This window comes from Haliaeetus leucocephalus, unplaced genomic scaffold (assembly GCF_000737465.1).
Source record: "Haliaeetus leucocephalus isolate CR32 unplaced genomic scaffold, Haliaeetus_leucocephalus-4.0 Scaffold149, whole genome shotgun sequence".
NCBI lineage: Eukaryota > Metazoa > Chordata > Aves > Accipitriformes > Accipitridae > Haliaeetus > Haliaeetus leucocephalus.
This window is the reverse complement of record NW_010972585.1, coordinates 416,513-438,750: the sequence shown is the minus strand read 5'-3', so window position 1 is coordinate 438,750 and position 22,238 is coordinate 416,513. Positions and strand designations below refer to the sequence as shown.

Here is a 22,238-nt window from a genome sequence, read left to right as displayed (position 1 = left end):
AAAAAAAAAGCAGCAATGAAGATATTAAACCACCAGTAAAAGTAATCACACACACAAAATCAAAGAAATCCTACAGCATACAATCTAATTCTTATGTTTTTGTTGATTCACAGAGACAATCACGAACAGTGGGAGATTATCCAGTCCACCCCAGAGACCAATGGCCCATAAAAGCACTGGGGTGCATACAAGTTGAGAACCTATCAACATCATCCCAATAACCAAAGAAGATCACCTCCCCAAATATTTCTCAGAAAGACTACTGTCCTAGAAGATGGTCCAGTTGATTCTTTTCAGATGATGGGAAAAAAAATAATTATTGAAATTAGTAGAAGAGCTATTTGAAGAACGCAGCAAGCGTTCCCATACAAATAGAAAAATCCATCTGCAGAGCAGCTCTGGAGCTTCAAACCTGGTAAGACCCAGTCGTGGAACAACATATGCCCAGATGCTCCATGAATATGATACAGGGAGGGAAATATATGACAATGCCCTCTTATGAAATATAAATTTCCACTATACCTAAACCAAACCACAAAAAAATTATTCTAGACTATTTTTAGGATTTATTTCCATGGACAACCAAACTGAGCAGACACTGGAATTAGACTTGTGCTAATTTAACTGCCTGCTTTTACCAAGCCACTATTTCAATGAGTTCTCCTCCAAGTTATAAGGTTTCTGTTAATGGCAGAAAGATATTACTTTGGATTTATGTCAAAATCAATACAGTGGCTTACTTGTCCTCCAACTGTATTGACACAGTCTCTGGGACTCTATTTGCTCAGTATTTGTAAAAGAGGGACAGTATTCTAATGAATAGGGCCCCTGGGCCAAGCACAGCTTCCCGTGGAAGCGGAGACTTCTTATAGCTGGGTTGAATTTGGTCCAGCATCATTCTCATAGAAACGCTTTGAACAATTTCTACTTTCTAGTGGATATGTGAAAGAGAATCTTTTCTTTCTGGCTAGGACTCCGAAACGCAGCTGCAAAAGACAGCTTGCTTTTATCCTACTCAGCTGGTATGCCATATAATGTGCCCCGACTTCTACGTCTCCTTCAGTTTTATTTAGGAGGTAGATACTTCATGCCACATTTTAGCAAGGAAAGGTACAATTCCACCTACATCCATAATTTCAGTGCACCTGAAAATGGTTGGTTAAATAATCAGACTTTGATGTGCATTCCAGAAAGACAGCTAATTAAAGTACGTTTACACTGTACTGTGCAATGCAGCATACAGAGACCCAAGGTAGCTCAGGTATGTGGAAAAATGCAGCTGGACTAACCCATTCTGACTGCACTGGCCTCTCTACAGAATCAAAGTAATCAGAGAATAAAGTGCCTACAACTGTAAGAGGTAATAGTGACTGTAGGTGTTGCATGTAATACCAGTAGATGAAAAAAAAATCAAAAGTGTTATTTCCAAGTCCGAGTCATTTTAACCTCTTAAAATATCAGTCTTACTGATGAAGTAATCCTGTTACAACCAAGTTAGTGAATACTCATAAAAGAGCTTAGAGATTCAGGGACAGAAGACTGTTTCTTATTAAATTGGACATTAATATCCCGTGAAGGTGAAATTTTAAAATACTAAATGCTGCAGGAATGAAGCAGTCCACTTCTAGGATGAGTACTGATGCTGAAATAGCTACAAAATTAGTTTTTTACCATATTCATGAACAGTTTGTGTGCAGCATGTAAAAAATAATCCATAATTCTGCTTCACACTGAGAATTTATATATGCCCACATAATTAAGGAGATTATATTGCCTTTTTTTTTTTTTTTTAAACAATGCTCAAAAGGGAATTTTCAAGAAGAGAGACTGCTGCTGCTGAGGGTACAGATACAGAAGAATAAACAAGTGCTTGTATTTTAGGACTTCCTGGTCTTTTTAGCCATGCTCCAAGGACTACAACATTGGAAAAATAATGCTAGTTAAGCTTTTGGCCATTTACATCATAATGGCTTGTGAAGAGAAATTTGTTTTTCTAGAGGGAAAGCCTTCTCTTTAATAACTGAAATTATGTAAGAAGATTGCCTTACATCAATGGATTCAAAATGCAGTAGATTACCTACGACTGCAGATGCAAAATGGGTTACCAATTAAAAAAAAGGACAGACACTCACAGAGTAATTATTAATGGCTTTCTATCAGACTGGGAGAGTATCTTATACAAGATTATAAAATGGCCTGCCTGGAATATTTTATTCAGTATTTTTATGGATTATGCCATCAGCAAAGGATCACATACCTGTAAAACATGCAGCTGACAGCAAAGACAAGTGTGAAATATTTCACTTCAGCAAAGACATGCTTAAATGACAAATAAAAAAAAGAAGAAAAAACCTGATTAGGTATAGGGGAAAAAAAAAACAAAACAGGCTGCAAGGGCAGTGGTGTTGATACACTTCACAAGTCTGACACCAATGAGGAAAAAAAAAAGGAAACCTGAGATTTATTGCAAAGCAAAAACTATGTAAAACATGGAACAGCACAATCAAGGCCTAATCTAGATTGGCATGTGCAGTTTTAAGCAATGTATTTTGAAGAAAAATTTTGATAAAAATTGAGGGTAACAGAAAAAAAAACCCAAAACATTGGGATGGGGAAAAGGTCTAGAAAAGATTGAAGAAACATCCTTGTCAGTCTAAAGAGAGATGAAGGACAAAAGGCAAAAAACTGATGGACCCAAAGGTAGTTTCAATACGTGAAACATTAAAGACAACAATGACCTGTGGCTTGATAGTGCTGCTGAAGGGAATATGAAAAATAGTTTAAATTTGCAGCACAGAAGGTTCAGGGTGGTATCAATAAAATCTCAACTACTACATTTGTGAAAAGGGTACAACTGCAATATTTATGTAGATTTTAAAACTGTGCAGAATACTATAAAAATAGGAATGACCTTGAAGCAATTCTCACTCAAGCGATCTGAGACTAGATCACTCGTTTCAAGTTGTTGTCTGTGGATACAGGACCAGAATATCCCCGACTCTTCCGGAGACAAGAGAAGCAGGTTTGCATTCACAATAACAAGGATTCACCACCTCTTGGGCATCAGGGAGGAAATGACAACTTAAGAATCCAGTGTCTAGGAAGGAGAATGACTAGAGCAGTCAAAGATTTGGCTTTCCCTTTTGTGTATTATATGCCCCAATAACGTTTTGTATCCTAAGGAATAAAGACAGCAGCAGATACCTGACTACTTCCACATGCTAGTATCACAGAGACATTCTCGATAAAGAAGCTGAGGTCCAGTTGACCTGTCAGAGATCTGAGGTTTGCATTCAGCACGCTCTTCCTCAGTTTTCCACAGACTGAGGAACAGTACAAAAGTGAATCAATTAAGTTATGGTATTTTTGAATTTGTATAAAATATATTCTGGAAGGGTAGCTCATTCTCAAGAGGTTGTTTACTGCCAAGAAAAGCTGCAGATCTTAACCCCAATGTGGAAAACATCTCCAGTGCCTGTGTCAACTTTACCTCTCCAAACTCCTGGAATGAAGGGAACTTTACTGAGATGGGTAGGTCTCATCTGGATTTAAAAGGCTGTTGGTACTGAGAAGGTTCAAAGAGTGCTTTTTGATTAAATAGTTGGGGATAGCCAATAGTTAAAGAAAAATAAGCCATTTGGAATGACACACAATCTTAAAGCCATATCCTTAAGCAAAAGGTAGCACAGAAATCTGAAACCTCAGATAACAGGGATAGCAATAAGCACAGAAACCTATTTAACCTGAGGGCAGGGAAATGGAAAACCCAAGCATGTACACAAAATGGCAGAGGCTAAAAATAATACATAGTGAAATTGAAGTATCTTGTTTTAAACTCATAAACATAATTGGTAGGACAATACTGACATAATTGGATAGAATACTCTTTACCAGGCAGAAAGACTACAGAAATAAGTAGTCATACCACTGGGGAAAAAAATGCTGTATGCTACAGAAAGCTTCAAGACAAATCAGATTAACAAGTTAATAGCATTAACAAGCATTAAAGTATCCTTTGGACTGAAATTCCAGGTTTAAGCAGTGGTGAGTATAGTTGTCAGGACTCCCTAACTGATCGTTCAGCCAGAAGATGCAATAACCATGAAATGGTAACAGAGATTAAACAGGTGCTAGGTAAAGAAGCACAGTAATAATGACATATTTTAGTCAGCTCCCTGTAGTAGACTGTGCAAATCTCACACCAAGATGTGATGAAACCAGCATTTTTACACAATGTACTTGTACCATGAAGCAGTCATGTTAGAGATTCACATGAAAAAAAGCCAATTGAGCAATGCAGGAAACCTGATTTTAAGACATTTTTTCTAAGGACACACATTTTACAAATTACCATAATGCAGTATAAATCAACATTGTTGAGGAAGCAAAGAAAGCCATAAAAACATTTACTACAATGATCTCAATCTCAAAACAGGAGGGCTATATTAAGTAAAGAAGATATTAAAGAGGAACGAAAGCGAGCACTAAAGGGTAAAAGCCTCTTCCAAATGCAGGGACACTTCAAAGACACCATGTAGTTGAAAAAGAACTAATGCCTGCCAGCTATTAAAAGACGACTTTAAAGGGACCAGAAGGAAGTGGGCACAGCTGAACAGTATGTCAAAAGAAACTATTAGAAATAAGGAACTATTCTTCAGAGAGCTGAAGTTGTATCCAAATGTGAAAAATACAAAGAATCAAACTCTAGCAAAGTAAACACTACAGTAAGCAGCCCCCCAACCAAACGCGAGGAGAAAATCACATAAGGTATAAAACCTAACACTTGTCCTTTGTCAAAAACTGCAGGGGCAGAAAGCATTCCAGGCAGCATGTGGGTCAACAGATGATCAAGGAATGAAAAGAGAGCATCAGTGAGATTTTTTAAAACACATGTTCATTATGGAGGAGCTTGGGCAGGCTCCTGTGCCAGAACCTTTCTTTATGGGTAATGTGACAAAATATCTACCTCAAAGTGAAATGTCAGGAGACTAAAGAGTCAAATAAGTGGTAACAAAACACGGGGACCAGATGGCAGTCATCCAAGAGATCTAAAGCGGAAACACAGTGAAAAAAACTCTTGCCTAACATTGTCTCAATATGACAGAAATGGAACATATCAAATATGATGCCAACTTTTAAAAGGTGCTTCAGAGATCTGGGGAACTACACGTCAGCCAGCCAGACATTTGTACGGTTAGAAGTTTCCAGCAGTAGAAACTATAATAAAGAAAACGATGAGTAGGCACTTGGATGAGCGTTATATATTGCAGCAGAGCAGATAACACAGCTTTCTGTACAGGTAAATTTCAATGACAAAACCTCCGGAATTTTTCTGAGGTGACAATCATGTGAATGAGCAAAGCTTGGTTGATGTTGCATACCTTTACGAAATTGAGTTAGACTTATTACAGGATGCCTCAAAGACACTTTAAAAACCCCACAGGTCTTTACATGGTCAATTGATAAAAAGTTAGTAAAACACTGGCAAGACTAAACGGTTGGTTTCCACAGCACAGGAAAGGTGCTGGTAGATCCATGCTCAGGTCCATGCTGTTCAACATAGTGTAAATGATCTGGAAAAAGGGAGCAAGTAGCTTTTGCAAAGTTACCCAAAGTCTTAGAGAAAAATGCAACATTAAGAATTCTTAGAAACTGAAGGGAAAAAGCCTCTCGCTTTATTAAGCCACAGTACAAATTCACGGTAAGATGACATGTTTAAACACTGTGCACAGATTTGCTGTTCATCTTGGGAACGATACAGTGGAGCTAGCAGAGACATAGATGAGAAACAAGCATAGTTATAGGCACGGAAAGGCTGCAACAGAGGAACAAGAAGATTGACCAGATCTTTTCTGGTGGAAAAAAAGCAGACCGAAATGAAGTTATGGCCCAGATCTATAAAATAAGGAACGACACAGAAACGGTGAATAAGAAGTGACTGCTCATTGTGTCTTCCAACACAAGAGGCTAGGGGATATCAAGGCAAACCAGAAGGCTGTTAAGTTCCACAAGTTCAAAACAGCGGTACTTCCTCACACAAGGTGCTGGTAAGCTGACGAACTGCCTGCAATAGGCTACTAAGTACACAGAAAAATTATATGGGTTCAAGAAGCAGCTGGACACATTTCTCAAAAACAAAACCCCCAAATTCACTGAAAATTAATAAATACAGAAACATTGCCCTTGGCTGAGAGACTGCACATTATCACTATTTGCTTGCTTCTTTCTTCCACTCCTTACTAGGTACCCATTGCTGCCCACCTGTCTAATAGGATAAAGGGCTGGAAGGACACTCAGTCAATGACAGCATGGATGTTCTGAGCTATCCAAGCATCACAAGGAAAAAGTACTTTCAACAGTAAATATTTATTGCAAGAGAAGTAGATGAGAAAGACTGTTTGCCAAAAAATACTTGGGTTTTGTTTGTAATTAATATATAGGTTTCTCACTGAGTATGTATGGATTTTCAAGATGATCTATAAGACTTTTTTTGTTTGTTTTGAAAGACTCTGCAGCAGTTGAGCTGGTTTGGATACATGATCTCATTTACTATCCTCTTGTCTTGTACCACACTCGTCCTTCATTTATAGTCACTGCTTATCTACATGCTAGCCATTGCAGATTTATTTGAGATCTCCTGCCTTAGCACAATGGTGCTAAACAGCCTAACAGAGGCCAGAGGTCTCAAGATCTGCAGCTTTTAATTAAGAAGTGTACTCTCTGTTCTTCCAATTTGTTATGACTTTGTCATTAAAAACATGTATGACTTAGATTTATGCCTAGCAATTACACTTGCATTTTTATACTTGGTCTTTTCTGAGAAGATATTACATCCTTCCAAATGGAAAAGAGAATATTAAATTTTTTAATAGACAACTTTTTGACAACTTAAAGAAGTGCTGTTTTTAACAGGCCTTTTAGTGAGCCAGGATATCATGCCCATTTACCGCATCTGCTAGCTTGAACTTCAGCTTCTCAGTGCTTGTTCTTGCAGTTTAAATTGTCTATATCTCAGCCTTTTCATAGCTCCATTTTCACCCTACCCAGATCATTATCTGTTGAACCTTTCTAGAAAGCTGCACATGATAGTTGCACAGTTGCCAATGTTATGAGTCTTAAAAATGTATTTTTATACTCTCTTGTAATACAGCTTTCAAGGCAGTTGCTGTACACTGATGATATAAACCAATAGTAGGAGCTTTGAGTTGACTTACTTGTTCTATCTTCCCCCAAACTAAATTTCACAAACAAAAAAACCCCCAACCAAACACTACATGCCTACAGACCCTTTTTTCCAGTATCTATTTTACACACACAAAAATGCACAATCCACACAATGCAACATTAATTTCACAGAACAAATTCTAATCTGTCTATTCAGATCCTGAGTAGGCTCCTACTTGCATTGTCTGGCAAGTTCTAACATCAAAATTGCTGTCAAGTAAGTTGAAGTTATGCTATGGAACTAGACAACCATTTCTTAATATTGGCATTTTGCTTATATTCCACATCCTAACAACTCAGTGAAAAGTACCTATTAGCTAAAACTGTAAAAGAAAAAACCCTGTCTTAAATATATTTCAATTTTTAACATTTACAGGAAAACTTCTAATAAAACCCAAATACAAAGAGAAACTGAGGATGTTACAGTCTCTGTAGGTAAATTTTTCTTCCAGGTTTCACTGTAATACATGGCTCTCACAGATGTTAGCAATAAAGTCCCAATCTCATCCATCATAGAATGCAGTAAGTGCATTCATGCATGCATAAATCCCTAATGAATTTAAGGGGACTTGTGTGTAGGGAGGTGATTTTGAGGCATGACAGTTTGCAGGGAGTAGTATTTTGAATGTAGATACGAATAAAGAAAGACGTGAGTCTGTTGTAAGAGTCAGTCAGAAAATCAGCGTTGTCTCAACATCGTCATCAGGAACATGAACAGTACGCTACCTGACAACGGCCTGTTTGGAGCGCAGCGGCCGGTCCCAAGGACAGAATGTGCGGTACAAGGCTCCTGGAGGGTACCTGGCTGGAACCGTTAGAGATAACCGCATAGCTACTGTCAAAAAGGATGAATTGCCACTGTTGGCGTAACACCGACGAAGAAATCATGAACTTTAGACGAACTTTGCTTCATTACAATACCAAAACACACCTCCTGGTCGAAGGCTGCCCGCCTCCAAGACTAACCACGCCTCGGACACTGACCCCGTGCCTGCGTGATAGCCTCGCTCGAGAAGGGCGGAGATATGATAATTGTATTCTGAGAAGGGTGGAGACTCCTGAGGCAGAGGTGGAGCAAGGAGTGTTACTAAGCATAAAAGATGACTTCTGAACAATGGAAGTTTGAAGCTTCCCCACCAAGGACCACGACGATCAACGACGCAGCATCAGCTGGACCCGGGACCGTTAGGACGTCGTGAGATCAGCGGTGGTAGCTATAACCTCTCTTTCTCCTCTCTCTAAACTTAACTTTACTTTTCTCCTTTCTTTCACCCATCTCTAACTATCGCGTGCCTCCTCACAGGCAATACAATAAAGTTTTACTGTGTGATTACTGCTATCCCCTTTGGTGTTGGTCACCTTAATTTTGCACTTTCGAGATCGTAGCAAACAAACCATCACAAGTCCACCGAGTGGACCGTGACAGTTGTGCAAAAAGTTGAGTGTTGCGACACTAAGTTTACACAGAAGTATCAGAACTTGCCTAACAGACTGAATTTGAAGAATATAAAGTGATACTTCATTTGAAAACAAAGATTCGTATTTGCAAGACAAGCACTTGTAGTCAAGTTTAAAACAGAAATGAAAGCTTACAACAAAACACAGAAGAAAAACTAACCACTGTTATATGTAATACACGGCAGTTTTGTTCTTTCAAGCATGTCCAAAAGAATGCTTAGAATCCATAGTCTTTCCATGTTTCCCCTATTAAAAAAATCCACTTTTGTTACAATCCATAAAAAGTCTATTTTAAACTCAAGCCTCTCCAAAACTCAAATGTTTCATTTTTCAAATGCAACTATTTACAAGTGAAAAGGTTCTTCCAAGATGAGAAAGCAGCAACTGTAATGACCACCAATATTGAGTTCTTTGGGTCTGTCTTTGCTAAGAATATTTTAGCAATGTATTCCCAATTTTTTCAATTCCTGTTAATTCAGCTTGTAACTAGAGGCAACCACTCTGAAGAACCTCACAACTCAGTAAGTGTTCTTTTTGGTTTTCAGAGAGCTACCTTCAGTTAGAATCACATGAAAGAATCTATTTACATAATAGATCTACAGTTATTTGTTGTATTAAAAGTGTGAAATTCTGATTTCTGTTTTCTACACTGATGCAACTAATGGAAGGATTAATTAAGAAGGGTTTGGTAGGAGGTCATACACTTGATTACAGTTTCAAAGGAAATTACCAATGAGATTTCCCAAATAAATACTATGATCTCCAGCTGTATGGATTCTCAAAGACTTTGCCCCATTTTATTAAGTCTGTTAAAAAGCAATTTACAGAACTTGCAGTCCTATTAACTGTTCTATAAAGAACAACTTGTTTTGTCCAGGCATGATAAAGATGGAGGTGAATTCCACTGTTAAGGACTTACCATAGGTTGCAAATGTTCTTCTTTGTTGTTCAAACATGAAATCATTAATGTGAGCTGGCTCTGCATATCCAGAAAGCATATTTCTAGGTGCAGCCATTTGTTGAGTCCTAAATGGGTTTTCTGGTCCAAACTACATCAACAATGTTAAAAGAAAGTATATCAGAATTACTAATTTCTTATTTATGTGTGTGTACTTTTTCAGGAAAAAAAACAAAATATAGACCTTTCAAAAACTGTAACGCAAAAGTCACTTCAACTTTATATTTCTTTATGACTACTGAATAAGCTTCTTAGCCTGTTATTTTACACAGTAATTGCTTACACAGTTGCTTTGAACAGCTCGTTTCATAACTGAACTTTCTAGCCTGTATTACTGGTACAGAGGACAAATCAATATCAACTACTTGACACAAACCGCTGCCACTCAGTATGTGATCAGTACAAGCATTCAGAAGACAAAACCACAGCATACTGTCCCTTGTAAGGGGGAAGATATCAAGAAAGAGATATCAGGTCCTACTAAACTCATGTACTTAATACAGAAATTACACTGCCAACAATACTTTCATGCATTTAAAAAGCAGCTGGGGACTTGTTGTATTATTCCAGGAAATACGCTTATGAAACCCTGCCTTCCTTTTCTTCTTGTGAGGTGACAAATGCCAGTCTTCCTGACCATACCATGGTTAGGGAAAAGAACAGTGAATACAAACAAATGTAATACACTGAGACTAATACCAGACTAAACTTAATTGTAACCCCTATGCTTGTCAGCCACCTTTGCGGACACCTGAGACTGTCCTGCATTAGGCTTCCCTAACTAAAACACATACACAAAGTAACACTGTAGTAAGTTTAAATTAGTATTTTTGCTCACACACTTCATGGCTTTGGTATGTTGCAAAATGCAAGCTTGCTATGAGAAGGCCAATTTATGTGGTTCCACAGAAGGTTTTCTAAACTTAAAGCATAACTAATGTAGAAAATTCAGATGGATGTAGCCTTTGTCTACCTAAAATGCTAATCCCTGGTATAACAGAAGACAAACTGTACAAAGAAGTTAAATACTGAAAAAAAGCTAAATGTTTGAGCAGCTATTTTTATCTTTCAGATAGCCTTGTCAGTTATAATAAAATAGAGTGGTTCACATGGCACCAGGCAGTCCAAATTCAGCCTAAAATGTTTTTTTCACTACACACATTTAGCATAGTTTAAGTTACTAAAATACTTAACACTGATGTGAATAGTTATACTGAAAGTACTTGGATCTTAATTTTAAATCGTCCTCTTAAAAGCCATATATCCACAAGACTTACAACCATTCATTTTTCTCTAAGTAGCACAATGAGTAAATAGCAAAAATGTGAAAATAAATAGTAAGAGACTGCTTTAATGCAGTTCATGTTTTACTCAACATCTTTATAATGCTATTTTCCTAGCTTGATTTTTAATTTCCATAGCTATAATTCTGACAAACACTTTAAGATTCTTCTTAGAACAGCTTTATACAGAATATTAAAATTCAAGCATTAAAAATACCAACACATCTGTGTAGAATCTTTTTTCTATTTGCCCAAACTAGATTCCAAAACACAGCAAGCATCCAAAGAAGGTATGTCTTACATGAATTTCACGAGATTTATAGAACCTCTGCCCTTTAAGCCAAAGGCATTTCTGCTCTAAAGATCAATATAGCTTCTTACCTCAGGTGCAAACATGGTATCATAAGTGGGATTGTATTGAACTTCCTTGATAGCAGGATCAAGGTGGACTCCTGTTTCCACATCTTCCTGAAATAAAACAGACATATTAATAAACCATTTTTCACATACAGACTGTTAAATATATGCCATTACCCCATTTCAGACCAAATTAGGGCTGTAGCTCAAGCTGACACTTTCAGCACTATGAAAGGAGAAGAGTAGCTTGGCCAAAGTTTCTATTTTTAAAAAATATTGATTGTAAACCCAATGTCGGGTCCTCACTGAGAAATTTGTCCAAGATACATGTGGAATTTTGCATGTATATTATTACTTTTTTTTTACATGCATATATTTTAAAAACAGTAGCAAGATTGGAGGCAAGCTTTTTTTTTTTGAGGATGTTTGAAAACCAGACCTTGTAAAGAAAAACCAATTAAAATGGTCACCAATTTAATATAAAAGTGTGAAAATTAAAGTTCTACAAAAGGTAGAAGTCACAAGTAACTGGTTTGAAAGACAGTTGGGAAAAAAAATATTAGACATCAGCACAAACATATCTGTAACAATGAGTTTCAAAGAATCCAATGATCCCTTATCTCCCAAGTTTTTACCAAAAGGTATAAACGCAATTCAGCTTCAGTATTTAAACACATTTCCAAGCCTGTTGTGACAAAAATGACAGATGAAGGGACAAGAGAGAGGGGCTAACCAAAAGAATAACTTCTCAAGCAACTCAAAGGGGAAGAACTCAGAAAGGCACATGCAGCTGAAGTAGAAAGAGAAGATGGGAAAGAAAAAGGCTGATTAGGTGGCAGTGCTCAAGAAGACCTGGTTTTACAGAGCTCTACAAAGGCACATTTACACTGATCCTAATTGACTCCCACCCCCCCCCCCCCCGCCCCCCATTAAGGGCTCAGTTAATGAAGGAGAATGTTATTTTGCGGTATTATTACTGGTATTGCTTCCTGCATCTTTATTCTAGAATAAATGCATTTGAAAGGAATTTACAATACACTAGTATATTGATAATATCCCTAGTAATTATACTGAAAAAGCTGTCTTAGCATCAGTGTTTAATCAGTGCTCACCTACAATAGGATCCAAAAGCATTTGCAACTCACAAAAGGAAGTGACAATAGAGGATCGAATTTTAGCAGTCACTTCATTAATAGAAAATTACCTCGAACAAACTCAATCTTGCTTTATATTATAGTATCTTGAAAGAGCAAAATGGCATGTTCTTTACTTACTTAATATTGTTAGCTATTCTCTGACTTGCTGTGCCCAGAAGCCATTTTTCTCCCCAGTTCAACAGCAGGTCAATTACAAACAAATTTGCTTAGAAGACTTAAAAGGTTTTAAAACCTGGTTTTCTAGAACACAGAGAAGAAAAACAGTACCTAAAGATCTTTGGCTTGTTGCCTGATTATATTTGGTTAAAACTGCTCAAAAAAAAAAAAAAAAAAGGTGTATTTTTTTTTTTTAAGAGAATTACATCAGCAATCCCATCAGTTGTTTTTCTAAGACCACTGTCTTAGTAGAATTGTGAAGTCCAGCTAGAAAGCTTTACTCTCACTGTGTATCAATCATTTTAACAGGCAGATCCAGCCATTGCACTGCTCTTGCTTGAGCCCTTAGTGCTGCCAATTTTCAACCTGACCTCATTTCTCTCATCACACGACCTTTCCAATTCACTGAGCTTGGATGACAACGGCTACAGGTACATTCACAGCCCTGACTTTCATACCCTATGAACTTGCCTTGGAACAGCACAACAGGCCTAATCCAGTCATTCAGCAACAAAACCAGACACCCCCCCCAAACCCAGCTAGAAGAGGAGCACATCAAAACCATTTCCTAACCTTTATTACGTACACACTTACACTTGCTTTCACAGCTCCATGACCTGAGGACAGCTTCCATAGATAACTTTTTCGAGTCACATCATACAGCTTGCTCTGCCAGCTAGACTTCACATCGTACCCACCAATCTTATAATTTGAGAAAATAAAAATTAGTATCATTGATAATACAGCAAAATTTATCTGATTAACTGTCAGTGACATTTAAACAGTTATCAGTTTACTTGAAATTATGACACAGGTTTTTTTTCCTGCTCTTTAAACTGAAGAGGTGAGAAAAATCCAGTTTTGCAGAAGTGCCAAGAATTTTTCAGTTCTGCTATTTTTCCTCCTCTTTTCTCCCTGTTAAGTCCTATTATATGTCGCTTGGTAATTGAGAAAAGAAACAGATTGTGCCATGAAAGCTGATCCTCTGCTGGATGATTATAGCAATTCTGGTTCTACTTCGCTGCTGGTGGAACAGTGCTGAGTCACTTGGAAGCCACACAATATGTTCACTCCTAGACCACCACAGGCATAGTCTTTCTGTGTGAAAACCACCGAGCCTTGAAATTGAAGCACATGTTAAATATATCAGAGCTACACTCTGCAAGAGCTCCAGCCTTATTCATGCTTTCACGTATCTGGGCATCAAATGATCTGTTAATATGCTGCTGAAGCACGTAATGGTTATCTTTTCACTATGCCGTTTCACTTTAAACTATATAATTGAGTGTGTCCCAACTCCCCACTTCACCTTCTCAGTATTTTAAAGAATTGAAATCTTGATAGGAAAATAAAGTATTGATACAACATATTCTGAAATCTTAGTCTATGGCAAGAGTTTGAATTGCAGCAGACACATTATCCTTTGGTCAACATCCAATAAACGCCATTTTGTACAGCATTACGAGACTCTGGTAGGTAGCAGAAACATTAAAATATTAGCCTAGTCCATCAATCATCTCACAAATTGGCAAGCTATCTGCATTGGGGCATTCTGGATTGTTAGGGGTGTTTTTTATAGAGGAAAGAACTCATCAGCAATCTCTGCACATGGTGAAGATCACTGGGTACAACCGATCACAGGAGCAGCAGTCTGGCAGAGCTGTGACTGAGATAAGGTAATCTAAGGGATCACGTCCCTCTGCTGTGCTGTAGTTTTTCCTTTGGCCACACATGATATGTCTTGATTTACCTAAAAGCCTAAGGTGAGCAGTTCATCATGTAGCTTATGTCCCAAGTGTGACACAAGTGGCTCTGCAGGATGGAAGACTATCAGTAGCCAGGCTGAAAGAGGGGGGCATCTGTGAATTCAGTGATGGGCTAAGTATTACCCTAGGTCGCTTCCCACTCACAAACGCACAGGAATAATAAAAAGGGGTGTGTGTGTCAAGAATCTGTCAATTTAAACAGAGTATTCCTCCAGAGAAAGATAAAAGTTCAGCTGTAGGACTGGCAGAGAAGCAGCTTGTGTTTGCTGCAACTCGGAAAATATGGCTTTATGGCATGTTGTAATATCATTAAAGGTGGCACACCCCATATAACCTGGAGAAGATAAATTAAGGTTTTAGGAAGTTACGTTTTATGGAATATGGCTTTCTTGGAAGACATAATACAATGAGCTGCAAACTTCAGCTCTACGTCACCTCTGCTCTTCTCAGTGCTGGTAATAAGTGCCCAACTGAAATACAGTGACTACCTTGGGCACCACATATCAGGTAAGACATGCTACTGAAAAGGGTCTAAAAGAGAAAATCAAGAATGATCAGAGGTGTAAGAAAATATGACCTGTATAGAAAAATTGAACAACCTAATTCAGCCTAAAAAATACTTAGATTATGCAACTTAGTAGAAATAAGGGGCAGACAAAACTGCTCAGTCTATAGATCCACTGAAGTTTGGTAGACAGGTTAAATGAGTGTCTCTTCAGACAGAACCAGGTATCAGTCCTGATGCAAGGCAGAAGAGAAGCAGAAGATGTCTTATCACCGAACTACTTGGTGTGTTGGTTGGGGTTTTTTTGTTTGCTTTTTTTAAATAGATGTGATGCCTACTTACTTTCAGTATCAGGTTGATTTACAGTTCAGATGTGATTTGATCAGGTAAAAAATTTCTTTGATACTTAAATGCTCTCCTTTTGCCTCTTTCATCCTACAACACAGCATCACGCTATCACAGGGGAATGGCACTCAGGGCTGTACTCTGGAGTATTAGCATTTCCTAAGGAATCTACCTTGAGACAGAAAGAAGCTTTTGACGCTAAGTGTAGACAAGCAGGTGCTTCACTGTAACTCCCTAAAGAACACAGAAGGTCTAGCTCCTGCCAGGGTGTTCTCCTTTAGTCCTGCTATAAAGGCCCTTTGGCCAGTTAAAAGTCAGCATAGGAAAGAGCACAGGAAATGAAAGGGATTTTTAGACTACAAACACAGTAAATCAGATTAGCTTTCCTTCTTACAGGTTCCTTAAACGTGCCACAGCCCTGTTTTTCATTGGAAAAAACCCACCTTATTGCCATAAACCAAACCCGTTACCATCTATGAAAAGTACTTGATTTATAGAATGCAAAATAGTTCAATAGTTTAAAAAAAAAATCTGAAAAAAGCTTGCTAGAAGTTTTCTTCTATGTGTATGCAAAACAAAAACATTTTTTAATTAAACACAGGCCAAATCCCTGTAATAGGCATCAAAGCAAAGCCTTAAATAAAAGAAACAAGCTGCAGCATGGACTGCAACACTGGATACTAATTTGGTTCCTTAGAAAGAATATAATGGTTTATGTTAAGGCAACTCAAAATCCTTTTAATCCACAATATTTTTAAATTTCAGCCAAATTCTGTAATCCCCAATGTTCTGATACGTGGCCACCAGTAAGTTTAATGAGAGCCGTTTATGCATTTAGAAACAGAATTTGACAGTTAAATCTCAAGTGTTTGTCTAAACACAAAGTTTGTTAGAACAAAGCAAAGGTCAGAGTTTTCTAATTTCATATCATGCAAGGAAAGAGTTGTGATGTCTATATGTTATTTTTTTTTTTTCCTGGACATTTTAGACAATAAACCCACAATGTTCCCTCTCCTCAGGTAAATTCATCACTAATTAGCCAAATAGCTAAAAAGGGCAGGCTGCTTTGTGTAAGATTTAATTAGTTTTAATTATCCTTTAAACTAAAACGTGGTAAATTAAGACCCCATCCCATGAGCCAGAGGCTTAAGCGACTTGTCACTTACCAATACTTGCATAAACCACTTGGGCTGTCAAATACACAGTATTATTCTAAAGATTTTCAGGTTTAGTACCAAGAGATGAATGGCATTTACAGTTAAGTCCCAACATTAAGATTTGGTTGTTATCAGCTTTTAGTCATTCTACCCATTCGTACACTCTTAACAGTAAATGGCCATCCCACTAACTTCAACAGAATAAAAATAAACCTGCAAGAAAAGCATATGTTAACTGGTTTTGTTGAACTAGGCTAGATTCCCAGCATCTTGCAGGATGACAAGTTCTAAATATCTATTCTCTACAAGATATTTTGCGTCAAAGAAAGCAGGAAAACCCACCATATTAAAAGAAGCCAAAAGATTCCTAACAAATAACACCTCCCAAGTCACTGATGTTCATCGCTGCTACAGAATGGTCACACACTGACTTTGTATCTTTCCTCTCTCATAGCTGGGCAGGGATTAGATTTTGAAGAACATTAAGAAATGTGACTGAAGTCTATTTCTTCCCCTGAAGTAGTATTTTTCTGGACATCTGCATACTGCCAAAGGTAAACTAGATTCAACAGAGAATTAGACCTGAGACATTCAACCCCTTCCCACATTAAAGACAACACAAACCCTCCAGCTCCTGTACTGGGCCAGGCCAGCCTAGTTGATTTCAGCCCAGTTGAGTATCCTCTCCTCAAAACCAGTGAACAAGACACTGTAGATAAATATCATAAAATCTGCCCCCATCCAAGTCTCACCCTGAACTGATGGAGATCAAACAGTAAATGTTCTCTCCAAAAGCAAAGCTTATAGCTGCAACATTTCCTGTAAAAGTGATTTCTTCACAGAATGTGCAGTTTCCTGAATTTCCTTCAGCATTTTTAATTCAATAGTGAAGGTGAATACTTCCTGAACAATCTTAGGGTGATTTTTCATATCAGTAGAAGCTGTAGGAAAATTAATTACAATTGGTTTTGGCAATCACTAGCAAAATATAACTTAGAATCCTAAAATAAGAAGTTTAGAGTGAAAAAAGGAAACCGCTATATTATAGGACTTGAAACACATGCTGGCCTCTACTTTCAAATCAAAGCCAGCATTATTAAAGCACTGAACGAACATTCATAATGCACTGGTGTTAAGGACCAAGTAAATGAGCATCTGTATTTGACTTTTTCAGTTTATGTTCTTAATTAGTCTAATTAACTCCATACATAAAAGCCACCACTAACAAACACACTTTACTTAGCTAGTTTCTGGATAGCTAACAGCAAAGGAGCTCTAGACCATCAGACTTCCATCACTTAAACATATTCTGGGTTTCTTCTCGCGGTGTTGACCATAGTTAATCAGTTCACAAAACTGATTGCTTTAAAGAGCACAAGAGAGGAAGAGCCCGCCTAGCCCAGTATCACGGGCACTGCCATGCTGGGGAGGGGATCTCTACAGCCAATTCATACCTAGTGCCTCAAGTTCTTGATAGGTTCATACCCTACAATAACCAGTCAACACAACCCTCCTGGAGCTACCCATCCTGCAGCAAGATGCTCTTACAGAGCAGAAAGGCCTAAGGCCTTACTTCAGGTGGGCTCTATTTCTCCTTAAAGTAGCTGGAGCAACAGACAACAAGAGCCCCTGCCTGCGTGAGGCCTGACTAGTAGCAGAAAGCACTGGTGTTGCTGTATGGGAGGGAGGAAGGGAGATAAGCCACATGTGTGGCTTATAGGAGACACCACAGAGTGAAAAAGGCTGCACCTACTATTGCTTTTAACTGCCTTAAATCTCACCATGAAGCTGATTAAGGCAAAAAACATCCATAGAAAAACAGTGCCAAAGCACCAGGATGGCGCGTGCTTAGCCAGTGCAGTTACTCCAGAGTCAGACAGGATGGTTGAGCTATGCTTTGTGAAGATCTGCTTCTGCCACGAGTGGGGGAACCTACTGTTATCTTAGAGACAAGAAGGAGAACAGGACTTTATTTTTTCCATACAAAAAACACAACTACCAGCAGGAAGCTGAGAAGAGCTGCATCTACATCAAGAAGTCAACGAATTGAAACAAATCTGTGCAGAAGTCACAGGACCTGACTTTTCTCTGAATGAAAGTCCACTCATGATGAAATGGACAAGTAGAAGTACTGAACCTCCAGCTCTCATGGTGCAAGTGCTGAGGACACCACAAAACTATTCCATATGTCCCACCCCTCATGATGACCACTGCTAGAGGGAAGACATTTCCTAGCCTTGGCTGTGGACAAGTGGGCTCCCCTCCCTTTGTGGAACAGCCTTTATCAACAACAGTGTCATGCTTACCAGCTACCTGATGATGTATTTGGAGTAAGAAAATACCTTGATCAACCTATCCACTCTCCCCACAAAAGAAAACATCAGCCTTACGATAACTTGACACCTAGGGGAGAGTAAGAACAGGGCAAGTGTACATGATACTACTTCCGCGCTCTCCCAACAGCCAAATATTTTCAAGTCAGATTTGGTGAGCTTGAAGAAATCTGTGTATTTACTGACACCTCTTCCTTCAATGGATCTCTTCCAAGTACTTGTCCAGACTCCTTGTAACAGTGTAAACTTCTTGCATACCCAATATTTCTTGGCAAGGGAATAGCCCAAATACATGTTGTGTGAAAAACTGCATCCTTTTGTTTGTTTTGAACCCAGCTCCTACCAGTTAGCTTATAGCTGCTGTACTGGAAGAGGCAGTGAGTATTCAACCCCTCCCCATGCCATTAAATGATTTTGTAAGTCCCTGTCATACTTTTGACCTCAGTCATCTCTTTTTCAGTTTTGGCTTCCTCAATTAATTCCTCACACAGAAGCCTTCTTCAGCCCTACTGCCCTTCTTATAACTTTCTGCAGTTATACCGTATTCTTTTCTGGATGAAGGGACCAGAAGTGCACACTTTCTTGCTCTGTTGTCTTCCCTCAGGTACTGTAACATTTTCAGCACTTTAGTGGTGCTAAAAAGAGTAGGAGACTTTCACCAAGTCAGCTTTCCAATTTAAAATTAAAGTAGAAGTATTACTGGATTGAAGTAACCAATAATTATAACTCAATGCTATATATTATGGGTAATTTAACATCAAGATCAGCAATAGGCCTATTTTAATAAGCAGACTGTAAGAAAAGGGTGCAACAAAAGCCATCCCTTCAAACGTTTAAAACAGTTACAAACCATTAGTACAGTTTTCAATTATAGAAAAGTTATTTTCACAGAAATATGATTTTATATATTTATGATGTACTTTGAGGCAAGGACTCAGCAGATTTCTGTAGAATAAAGAAATACATCTTGGAGTAAGTTCTTAGGGCCATATTTGATATGCACATTTAAGTAACAACAAAAAACCCAAATGCTGTAGCTGAGTGTGCTAACAATTATGCCTTGCTAATAAAGAGAGTGAGGAACCCATAACGTCTGTGCAAGTTAACAGGTCAAAATCCTGAACCAGAAACAGGTACAATGATTACAACTAGGATGCAGAACACCAACCACTTAAGATTTACATTCTCAACTGCCAAAAATGCACCTGTGCACAGCTGTTGTTTATATTTATTGTATGACCCTTCTAGCCTCCCTTCTTACCACCATTGTTGTGGTTTAACCCAGCCAGCAGCTAAGCACCATGCAGCTGCTCACTCACTCCCCCCCCACCCCCCCCGCAGTGGAATGGGGAGAGTGAGTCAGGGAAAAAAAAAAAAAAAAAAGGTAAAACTCATGGACTGAGATAAGAACAGTTTAATAGGACAGAAAGGAGGAATGATAATAATGACAATAATAATAAAAGGATTGGAATATACAAAACAAGTGATGCAGAATGCAATTGCTCACCACCTGCCAACCGATGCCCAGTTAGTTCCCGAGCAACGATCCCTCCCCGGCCAACTCCCCCCAGTTTATATACTGGGCATGATATCACATGGTATGGAATTACCCTGTTGGCCAGTTTGGGTCAGCTGCCCTGGCTGTGTCCCCTCCCAACTTCTTGTGCCCCTCCAGCCTTCTTGCTGGCTGGGCATGAGAAGCTGAAAAATCCTTGACTTGGTCTAAACGCTACTGGCGACAACTGAAAACATCAGTGTGTTATCAACATTCTTCTCATACTGAATCCAAAACATAGCACTATACCAGCTACTAGAAAGAAAATTAACTCTGTCCTGGCTGAAACCAGGACAACGATCTTTTCTTATCCATGGCTGGTCCCTCATGTAATACATATCCATGCACTTAAGAGTACTTGATCCTTATTCATGACAGAACATTTGCACAAGTGAAGTGATACTAATGAACTGTAACTCTGCCTTCCTTCTCACTCACCTTGCTGTTTTTCCAACCCTGTACTTAAAGAATTCTTGTGACTTACACTCAAACATCATGTCTTTTACACTTGTTCAGTAAGGACTTTCTAATCTTAAAGAATTAGGGTAAATTCCTGAAGGGGTGACTGGCAAGCTTTCACTGCTGATTGGTGGGATGCCATCATTTTTAGACACGGAAGGTGTCGAGAGCATGTTGTCTATGAGACCAGCACTTCTTTCTTAAACCGTAAAAGTCTGAAAAGAAAGCCCGATATTGCTGTACAAGGAAATGATCTGTTACTCCACAAAGAAAGTTGTGGTGCTAAAAGAAGCTCCAGTATGCTGTGTATTCAGAAAGCCTCAGCTTGAAGTAATTGATCTTTTTAGTTACATGCACCTCATCATCTATGACCTCAAATTAGAATGTTAAGACAACATTTTAATGAAACATCTTGATGCTCAAAACCCTCACTTCCTTTTTATCTTGGTTAGCAGAGCGTCTGCAACAGAGACAGTCCCAGTTGTACTGGTGGATACCCCTTTCAGGGCATAGCCTGGTCAACAGCTTTGAAGAGAACACGCGACTGACACCTAACTCTTTCCTCCAGCTGCTTGTTCCTACTCCAGCACTGGGCATCTAAGTGTGCCAGCAAAGCATTTGTGCAGGTACATTGCAAACCAGAACAAGGAACAGATTCAAGGACAAATAACTCCACCAGAATATTTTTTTTTTTTTAAATTCAGATCAGTTCCCTGATGTCAGCCACCAAGCAACTGCATAAACCTTTGTGCTGGCCATGGCAAAGGGAAAACCTGTTGCTACAGCCTTAAGAGTGGTGAAGAGCCCAGCCAATACTACTTGCTACTTATCATCATTCACACTCAAAAGATATTACAGATGTTAATTAGCATTCCTTCCAAAGCCTGTACAAGACAGCCTGCCAGAGGCTGCAATTCAAGAAGTTAGATATTTCTAAGGCTCTAAGGGATGAGAAAATGCGCATCTAGTCAATACATATGATATAACATGCACACGCAAATATGATTAGTTGCGATAGCATATGAATTAACTAATGGCAACAAAGCGAAAGATGCCGTCCACCTCTTTGTCACAAAGTAGGAAACTTTTCAGAACAGTTGGAAGCAACACGCTACTCCAGTGACAGCCACCGCGGTGAGACGCCTGCTTTGGATGAGAAATGAGTTGCCTACACTAAAACCCCCAAACCAAACCAGCACCTTCCCCCGCGTCTGGAATCGCAAAAGCGAACCGCGCAGAAAACCACCTTAAACTCGGGGGAACAGAAGACAAGAGCATCTGAGGACGCCCAAGCAAGGCACGGCTTTGAGACAGAGATAACACGCTTTGATAAGCTTCGCGGCCGCAGCGGGACCCTCCGGCCCAGCCCCCCGACACACGCCCGTCCCCTCCCGCGGGGCAGGGCAAGGCCGGGCGGCGGCAACGTCCCCCCTCCGGCGCCGGTACCCCGGTTCTTTCCGCCCCGGGGCTGCCCCGAAGCCGTTCGCAGCGCTCGAGGCTCGACGGTGCGGCCACAGCGGCGGGC

The 22,238-nt window shown here is 39.0% G+C and overlaps 1 protein-coding gene across 1 annotated transcript in view; it reads right to left on the bottom strand.

Annotated features, from left to right (window-relative positions):
- The window catches only part of CDC40 (cell division cycle 40), a 42,815-nt gene that overhangs the window by 20,208 nt on the left and 369 nt on the right, over window positions 1–22,238 (bottom strand). Inside the window, exons 1-6 of the mRNA XM_010561649.1 lie at window positions 22,229–22,238; window position 22,037; window positions 20,980–20,995; window positions 17,776–17,803; window positions 11,305–11,391; window positions 9,602–9,731 (exon numbers count right to left, since the gene is read on the bottom strand). The exon at window positions 22,229–22,238 is cut by the window's right edge and continues 369 nt beyond it. Of these exons, the coding sequence (XP_010559951.1) occupies window positions 9,602–9,731; window positions 11,305–11,391; window positions 17,776–17,803; window positions 20,980–20,995; window position 22,037; window positions 22,229–22,238 (272 nt within the window). The remainder of the gene's footprint in view (window positions 1–9,601; window positions 9,732–11,304; window positions 11,392–17,775; window positions 17,804–20,979; window positions 20,996–22,036; window positions 22,038–22,228) is intronic.